Raw genomic sequence first — 9672 nt, 5'->3', positions numbered from 1 at the left:
GAAAAATTTAAATTGGTTGTATTTTTCGGATGTTACATTTTTTATTTTTCCACATTTACCCTCCATGATCAATGAAACTAACATCATCCAATATCTATACATATACTTCATTATCTGGAAATAGTAAGACCACATCAATTACTGGAGCAAATGGTGTGTACTGCTTTCAGAGTTGCAGCTGACACTCTTAACCAGACTAGCTTATGAGAATAAAAATCGACCAATTATACTTCACCGTTGCTTCTACATTGAAGCCTTTGCAAGGTATGTGTAATGTCTTATTTACAATTTTTTAACATAAGGGTAAAGTAGTCATTTTTTTAATCTGACTTATTGCATTGGCAACAAACAAGCTACCGGGTGATATGGAAATAATCAAAGATGTAAAACGGCTTTGTGTTGTATTCGAACACGTGGAGAAGCTGCTAACACTTGGCAGTGGCAGTGGGAAAAATAAATTGGAAGCAAGCATACCAGATCAGCATCAGGATCTGAGGAAGGCATCATGATATTAACTTCAGTTGCTTTAGTAGTTGTTATAGAATTTTTGCCTTTTCTATTCAAAATTATAACTTAAAAACACCACCTGTTCCCTCTTTTCTAGCTTGTATTACTGTTGCTGGCTTCCAAATGAGGCCTTAATTGTCATAAACATTCTACTGTTAGATTTGGCCCTAATTTCTTTAATAGTCAACGATAGTGGGGTAACATATTGAACTATTTGCTTAAGAAAGACATTATATCTTGTCCAATTTATATTTGAATTCAAGTTATGCATAATGTCAATATTGTTGGATTAATAAATACATTATACCTAAAAAATAAAGATTGTATGATGAAAGAAAGATTGTAAATTACCAACTATTGGTTTATCATTTGCTAAGTTAACCTACATTTTTTTTTTCTGTAGTTTATCTTGTTTCTGATATAGCCGTGAAAGAACTCATTGCAGTTGCCACCAACAGAGAAGGTAAGCTATAATATGCCAAAGTTGAATTACTTTTTAAGAAATAGCAACCTACTTTTAGTTATTTGTTTATTATATCAACATACAACATCAGATTCAAAAAGTGTTGTAGAGCTAACAAATGGTTCTTCAGGTATGAAATACTCTAGGCATAATTATAATATAAAACTATAAAAAATTTAATTTTTTGATATATATTTTTTATGTTGTTTTGTAGAGGATACTAAAGAGCAAATCTTGCAAAGGATATTTTTTGTTTTGTTTTGCAGAGGATACCCCTCACATTTTCCCAAATTACCCCTTCCTCTACAATGTTTTTTTGTTTCTGTGTATTTTGTGCATCAGGTAAAGTTGGTGGAAGAAAGGAATATGAAGCCACTTGATTCAAATCTTGCACCATTAGTCTTAAAGAATTATGAAAGGCAAGATGCAACTTTACTTAGTTGGAATTTGATGTAGAGAGTAGATTAGATGCAAATTTAGATATTGTAAAAAATAGAATTGTATGACATTAAATTTTATGCAATGGATTGTATTTTTTGTATATGATATTTTATTTCTATTATGAGGCATTAAATGCAAATTTAATTTAAAAATTAATAAATATATAAATATATTTTTTAGAACATTTAAAATTATGATACGCAAAAATGTGTGTCATCTTCATTTATGACATGGCCTTTCTTGACAGGGGCTTCCTTGATACGCATTGCGTGTCATAAAAACGCGCGTCGTAAGGTTACGACACGCAAATGTGTGTCGTCTACCTTTATGATAGGGCCTTCCTTGATACGCAATGCGTGTCATAACCGCGTGTCGTAAATGCGCGTCGTCTTTCTTTATGACAGGGCCTTCCTTGACACGTATTTGCGCGTCGTCTGAGCGTTTTATGACGCGCAATGAGCGTCGTAAAAGGCCTTTTTTCTAGTAGTGGCATGAACGAAATTGACATCATAAGGGGTCATATTTATAGTTTAGGTAACTTAGGGACAAAGCAAGATTTAAATAATTAAAGAATGGATTTGATTCCAAATCAAATCATTTCCTTATCATCCAAGAGGCTTATAGAAACTCAAGAAAGTCTACAAAAATTGTCCTCCTTAGGATGGTTCTAGAATTGCCTCTTTTGTTCAAATATTGAACAATTACAATTTACCACTTACACCTTTAATAAATTCTAAATAATCACAAATTAATTCTAGGTTAATTATAATTAATAATTAATTAATTCTAATTGATTTATTATTAATTTATTAACCTTATAAATTAACAACGAATTGTTGAACTATTGATCACATATTAATTTATTAATCAAATAATAAAGTAACAAATCAACTATATATTTCAAAGTTATATATTAATCATATAATACATTAACAAATTATTTTCTTATAATTTCCAATTAGTTTATTAATCATATAATAATATAAAAATCATTCTCTTTCTATAAATATCATTCTAATCAAGTTATAGTTATGAGGGCAATCTAAAAATAATTTTGCTTCTAATTACAAGAATATACAAATATTGTTGTAAAAATCCCAACTAGGTCCCGATTAATCTCTTACTTAAGGTACATCTAATCATATTTTTTATTTACTTGTGAAACTTATATGGGATTTGTCATAAATGACAATGTACTTTGACTAATATAATATTTTACCCCAAAACTAACTTTTGATGTTGATTTTGTTGCCTTGAGAAGGTACAGGTCTGCACATTGGTGTATGAATCATACACCGCCTATAATGTCTTAACAGTGTGTGAACGTACTCATTAGGCTTCCCATAGCCTAATCCACTTGTTGACAATTTTTTGCAGGTTAGTAGATATTGTTAGAAGCTTAGAAAACTCATAAGCATTGGATATTTAGAAGACCTATATGTTGTAATGCTTTGTTAAACATTTGTTTTGATATTTGTTGTAGCACTCTTGCATGAAATATTGTATCAAAGTACTAAATATTTCAGAATTTTTTTATTGGGATCGTTATCTGTTTTTGAACTTTGAAAAATATTTTGATTTAAACTTGGGGCTATATATCCGTAACTGAAACTCTAAACAAATTTTTAAAGATTTTACTAAAGGCTAATTGAAATAGTTCAATACGAGGGGCGTTACATACAAAGTGGTTGTTGGCATTGTAGATGAATTTGGAGGGAATAGAGAAAAAGAGGGAGGAAGAATATTAAGTTTAGAACTGAAGAGTTGTTGTGTTTTAATAAAATTAAATAGTTGTTGGCATTTAAAATGGTTGAAAAATGTTAAAATTTTGAATTTTTTACGAAAATAACCCGTATGTTTTTTGAAAATTGGAATTTTCTCTTTTATATTCAAGTGGTTGCCGAATTTGGGTTTCAAACTAGGCATACTAAGTCTACGGCGCGGTGTTCGCCGAGTCCATATCGGATCTTGCGAGCTCATGTCGAGTCCAATCCTTACGGCTTATGGACTATCTAAATTAATTTTTTTTTTTTTTAAAAAAAAAAAAAAAAAAAAAAGGTTAACTACGCGCAAATTACTAAAAACCACGTATTACCCAAAAGATTAAGTACATATTAACCAAAACCACAAGATCCATTCATGTAATTTATTCTATAATTTATAATCTTTTGAACTTAAATTTGTTGCCATTCTACAAATGTCATTTAATTTGTGGACGAAGTTACAATTTCTCCCAACAAGAATTGCGCTCTCTAATTGAGACACGAACAGTTATATAATGTAGTGGTAGGCTACTCATATTACTGAATTGATCAACACTATATTCGCTCTTATGGATAAACATTTTCCTTTCCATCCTACTAATTTGCTGTTGAATCTGTCAACAATCTTCACCCACGAGTTCATTCAGTTTGGATTAGAATCTATATATAGACATTCTTCAATTTTCTCTGGATCTGTCAAAATTCATCGCTTTATCCAACATTTGCACTTATTATTAATACCCAATTCGAACCACTTTCCACTTCTATCACCTCTCTCGATCGATCAATCCATTGAAATACATAAGCATATATTCAATGATGCCGGTGAGAGGAGGATACGCCGGAGACACAGCTCGCAAAGTGAGCTTCGAGGCGCCGCGAAAGTTCACGACGGTGTTCAAATCCCATTTGAAGGAAACGTTCTTCCCGGACGATCCGTTCTACGACTTCAAGGGGAAGTCATTGCCGGTGAAGGTTAAGAAAACAATCCAATATTTCGTTCCGATCTTCCAATGGCTCCCTAATTACAAGGTGAAGCTGTTCTTATATGACCTTTTAGCCGGAATCACCATCGCTAGCCTCGCAATTCCTCAAGGCATCAGCTACGCTAAGCTCGCTAACATTCCCCCTATCATCGGTTTATGTAAGTTTCTTCCGCATTGTTGATTACCTGCACCGAAGGTGTTCTACCAAATGCCTCAAAGGATAAATAAATTACAACGATGATCTTCCTCGAATACGTACTGTGATTAAACATATACAACGATGATTTCCACTATCTGATCATGATTTCAATTATTACGTGCAGATTCGAGTTTCGTTCCTCCTCTAATCTACGCTGTGTTTGGAAGCTCAAAATATCTAGCTGTTGGAACAGTAGCTTCAAGCTCATTGATCATAGCTGCAACCATATCAACAAAAGTGAACCCAACGGAAAATCCACAACTCTATCTTAATCTCGTATTCACTGCTACACTCATCTCCGGTCTAATTGAATTAGTTCTCGGTGTTTTCCGGTGAGTATTCATCTTCATTCACATTTTACACACACAAACTTCAAATTCATGCTTCATATATTACTAATCATTTGATTTGATGTCAAACATTGTTAATTACAGGTTAGGAATTCTGGTAGATTTCTTGTCACATTCTACAATCACTGGTTTCATGGGAGGAACAGCATTAATCATCTGCCTTCATCAATTAAAAGGCATTTTCGGTTTGAAGCATTTTACTCCACATACTGATGTCATATCTGTTATTCGTGCAATCTTCCAGAACAGAAAAGAGGTGTTAATTAATTAAAAACGATAATCACAAAAGAAATAACAAAAACGATAATTTAATATTATGGCTTTGTAATTTTTAATTATTTATTTTTCGTTTATCAGATAATATGGGAAAGCACGCTTATAGGTTTAATCTTCCTAATCTTTCTTCAGCTAGCAAGATTTGTAGTAAGTGTCGACGTATTTTTATCGATTGATTTATAAAAGAGTGACTATTGTTTTATATTATTTTATATTTATTAATATTTTCAGAAACAAAAAAAACCGAAGCTATTTTGGGTGTCAGCAATTGCTCCAATGTTTGTTGTCATAATTGGATGCGTCTTGGCATATGTATGGCATGCAGAGAAACATGGCATCGCAATCGTATGACTAATTATTATTTATAATATGTGATTTAACGAATTTAAAAATAATAATAATAAAGAAAATCTTAAATATAATTTTACAGGTGGGAGAGTTGAAAAAAGGAATTAATCCTCCCTCTTTAAAAAATATAGATTTTGATCGGAAATATATAGCAGCACCTCTTCAAGCAGGATTTATAACAGCCATGGTTGCTCTTGCTGTAAGAACACATTTTTAAAAAAAATTAATTGTAATAATAATAATAATAATAATTGGATAATATAGTTTTATTCATAATATAATTTGGGAATTTACAGGAAGGAATAGCAATTGGAAGAAGCTTTGCTATATTGAAAAATGAACAAATCGATGGTAACAAAGAAATGATAGCTTTTGGTCTCATGAACATTGTCGGATCCCTCACTTCTTGCTATTTAACTACAGGTTATTTATTTAATTATTTAAAAAAAAAAAAAAAAACAAACAAAGAAAAAAAAAAAAAAGATTTTATTTTGGGAGATTATATGGTTTAACAATATGGTTTATTTGTAGGGCCGTTTTCGAAAACCGCAGTGAATTACAACGCGGGGTGTAGAACACAAATGGCAAATGTAGTTATGTCACTATGCATGATGCTAACGTTATTATTCTTAGCACCACTCTTTAGTTACACTCCTCTTGTTGCACTTTCGGCGATTATAATGTCTGCGATGCTTGGTCTTATTGAATATGATAAAGCTTACCATCTTTATAAAACCGATAAATTTGATTTCATCATTTGCATGGCTGCTTTCCTTGGTGTCGCCTTCGTTAGCATGGATGTTGGCCTAATGTTATCGGTACTTTTTTTTTTTTTTTTTGTAATAATTTTGTATGTACATGATTGTCATGTTTACTGAATTGAACTGGACATGACAAGATATACGACGGAATTTGATTGGACTGGATTATACAGTATACAGAACATGATGGATTTTTTATGGTTGTTTTAACACGAAGAAATTTACGAGTTTTCTTCGAATGAGATTTCATAAGCATTTAATCTAGAAAACTATAAATGTTGTGTTTTACTAAATATGGATAATAATAGCTTTATGGGTTAAGACACTAACACTTACCTATCTATCTTTATTTTTTTTTTTTTCTTCCAAATCCTTGAATGTTAAATATGATAAATATTGTTAAAATCAATGAATATTGTTAAATTTTTATTTGTGTAAAGATAACATGGTCATTTACTTTTGGTTAGACACTTTATAATGTATAGAAAATTCACAAGCTTTATGTATACAACACTTTATCCACAAATATTATTCCTCGTTAAAACTTAAGTCATTTTACCCATACATGTCTCAATAGAGAAAAAAAAAAAAAAGAAGACAAAAACCCTAAGTTTTAGTTCAAATGCAATATAACTTGTTCTGTCATGAATAACAAACATACCGTAAATAAATATATTTTTTTAATTTTTTGTAGGTGGGATTGGCATTGGTGAGAGCACTTTTGTATATAGCTAGACCAACAAGTTCGAAGCTTTGTAACATACCAGACACCAGTTTATATCGTGATGTAGAACAATATCCTGATGCTACTGACGTTCCTAAGACTGTAATTGTACAAATTGGTTCTCCAATTTACTTTGCGAATGCGGGTTACATGAGGGAAAGGTATACATTCTTAATTCTTATTTTCATGCATATCATAAAATTTTAGAAACTTAATGTTAAAAATATTACTATTTTTTTTTTAATCAATTTGGAATATTTTGAAGGGTTTTGAGATGTGTTAGAGATGAAAAGGCTAACCGACTTCAAGGAGATGATATTAAGTATGTTTTATTAGACTTAGGAGGTAAGATCCAAAGGCCGAAGGGTTTTCTTTTATTAAATTTAAGGAATTATATTTGTTCATTTATTAGAATATTGTTAATCATTATTTTGGTTTATTTAGGAGTTTCATCAATTGATATGACGGGGGTTGAAACCCTAGTTGAAATTCGAAAAACTCTAGAAGCCAAATATATCAAGGTAATTAACAACCCTCAATTTCAAATATTAATTTCTTTTTGAACAAAAATTAAATATTTACGATTAATTTGTAATTATTTTATGTTTTTTTAATATACAGGTTGTCTTAGTAAATCCGAGACTTGAAGTGATGGAAAAGTTAATTGTGACAAATTTTATAGAAAAAATCGGGAAAGAACGTGTGTTTCTATCAATCGAAGATGCAATCGAAGGATGCAAATTTTCATTATCACATGAAAGATATTTGTAGTAAAGAAGTTGATGATGAAAAAGAAAGTCTTAATTTGATTTATTTTTAGTGCAGGAATTAGCTGAAAAGAACAAGTTATATTTGTTATATCCGTGATTAATTGTAAATGCACGAGTCATTCATTGTTTGTTTCAATATAAAGTTTGTATGAAAACAAATAATTACTTATTAGTAAATTGGAAGATTTTTTTTTTCTTTTGTTAAAAATTAAATAGTGAAAGGATTAGATCGAAGATGTTTCCTTTCAATGTTTTACAGATTAGCTAAAAAACAAGCACGTAAAAAAAAAAGATAGGAGCAAATTTATAAGTTGATTATAAAAAACCATCTATGATAAAATTAACTAATAAACTAACTTAAATATATAAAATAATATAAATGATAAAATTAACTGATAAACTAGTTTAAATATATAAAATAATATAAAACAAAGACATATAGAAAATTAAGATTTTTATAATTAATTAATGGTATATTTGGAAAAATATTTAAAAAGTTCGAGTAGTTTGTTGTTAAACTTGAAATGTTACTTTGAATAAGTTTTTAAAACCTAGTTTATAATTACTTTTTGGTTTGATAAAAATAACATGAAAAAACTATAATAAAATACAAATTACGAATATTAATTAATTTAATAGATCTTTATTAATTGTATATTTTTTTTTCTACTTTATGCAAATATGATTTATATGCATTAAAAGATTTTTTTATATAGAACGGCAATTATTAAAATATTTTATTTATGACGCCATTATATTTACTTTTTTTTTCTGTTCAAACTAACCTTTTTTATTTCAAAAATCTATTAGATTTTTTCATTTTTTTTTTATTTTGCTATTATACCACGCTTTTATATATATATATATATATATATATATATATATATATATATATATATATATATATATATATATATATATATATATATATAAATATATATATATATAACTTGATGATGTTTTATTTAAATTGTTTTATAAATCGTTTTATCAAAAAAAAAATGAAATTTCTGATCTAGAATTTTGGGATGTTATAAAGGGTTTAGATGTTTACCTTACTTGTTATGTAGTAATAATAAGAACACCATTAAGATCTTTGACTCTTGAAAGCAAGTAACTCAAGTGTGACACCTCAAATGGCTTACAAACACCCTATGTAAGAGGATGAGTGGAGAGAATAGGAGATGAACCAGAAATTCGGCTCTTCTAAGGCTCTTAGAAGGTAATTGTCAAAAATCACAAGGATAACCCTCCATATATAATTGTGGTTGCTTAGTTCCAAAGCTAGGGTTTGCAAGTGGAAACCCTAATTCCCTGCTTAAGGCCAAAGCAGCCCATGGACCCTCATAAAGGAGCCTTGGACGAAACAGCTATCAATGATTTGCAAAACAGCCCCTACATTATCAATCAATTCCTTTAATCCCAAAATTAATTCCAAATTAATTTATAATTAAATACTAATTAATAATATGATTTCTAATTAACATATTATTCTTATAATATCTTAATAAATCATTTTAAGCAACAATTTATTATTCCAAATAATAAATTCAACTCTCTCTCCAATAGTCATCCTGTCAAGTTCCATGAGTGAAGGCAACCCAAAAGGACTTGTGTTACTATCAATTTAAGTATATACCAATTATAGTTATGGGCTTAGACAACTAATCCAACATAAATAACCATCAAGATGAGAGTTTTTTTTTACCTCTAATGGCTTGCTAAGATGAATATGACTCTAGATCTACAAGCTCAATCCACCCCCAAGCAACCTCCAAGTGTTCTTCTTATTCTACTTCACTAAAAACACCAACATAACTCACTTTGAATCTCAAATCTCACAAATGATACTTAGGGTTTCGATATTAGGGTAAGGAGAGATGGAGGTTGTTCAATAGAAGGTCCAAGGGTGTCTTAAGTTGTTTAAATAAGACACAAACCCTAAAAATTAGGGTTTTCCCCTACATTACGTATGCAATGCGTACTCCCACGCACACCCCACGTACAAGGTTGAACCTGCGATCCATCGATGAGCTAGCATGCTAAGCGTACTCATAGAGCACGCCCTGCATACTAGCTAGGGA

At 30.1% G+C, this 9672-nt stretch overlaps 1 protein-coding gene across 1 annotated transcript; it reads left to right on the top strand.

The window, feature by feature from the left end:
- The first annotated feature begins 3759 nt into the window (after positions 1–3759).
- On the top strand, positions 3760–7696 carry LOC144997014 (putative sulfate transporter 3.5). The gene is made up of 12 exons (XM_078956829.1): positions 3760–4318; positions 4484–4691; positions 4794–4965; positions 5067–5132; positions 5217–5330; positions 5416–5532; positions 5630–5756; positions 5865–6151; positions 6789–6979; positions 7084–7163; positions 7263–7339; positions 7440–7696. The coding sequence occupies exons 1-12, from the start codon at positions 3991–3993 to the stop codon at positions 7587–7589; spliced, it is 1917 nt and encodes a 638-aa protein (XP_078812955.1). The 5' UTR covers positions 3760–3990; the 3' UTR covers positions 7590–7696.
- Positions 7697–9672: the final 1976 nt, after the last annotated feature.

This window comes from Lactuca saligna, chromosome 5, assembly GCF_052625555.1.
Source record: "Lactuca saligna cultivar CGN05327 chromosome 5, ASM5262555v1, whole genome shotgun sequence".
Taxonomy (NCBI): Eukaryota; Viridiplantae; Streptophyta; class Magnoliopsida; order Asterales; family Asteraceae; genus Lactuca; species Lactuca saligna.
The sequence above is the reverse complement of the archived record's forward strand: the minus strand, read 5'-3'. Positions and strand labels throughout refer to the sequence as shown.

Excerpts from the sequence above, each read along its gene's own strand:
- LOC144997014 (XM_078956829.1), top strand. The coding sequence starts at position 3,991 with ATGATGCCGGTGAGAGGAGGATACGCCGGAGACACAGCTCGCAAAGTG. Across the intron at positions 7,164-7,262 it reads TGTTTTATTAGACTTAGGAG|GAGTTTCATCAATTGATATG; the intron begins GTAAGATCCAAA and ends TGGTTTATTTAG. Across the intron at positions 7,340-7,439 it reads TAGAAGCCAAATATATCAAG|GTTGTCTTAGTAAATCCGAG; the intron begins GTAATTAACAAC and ends TTTAATATACAG.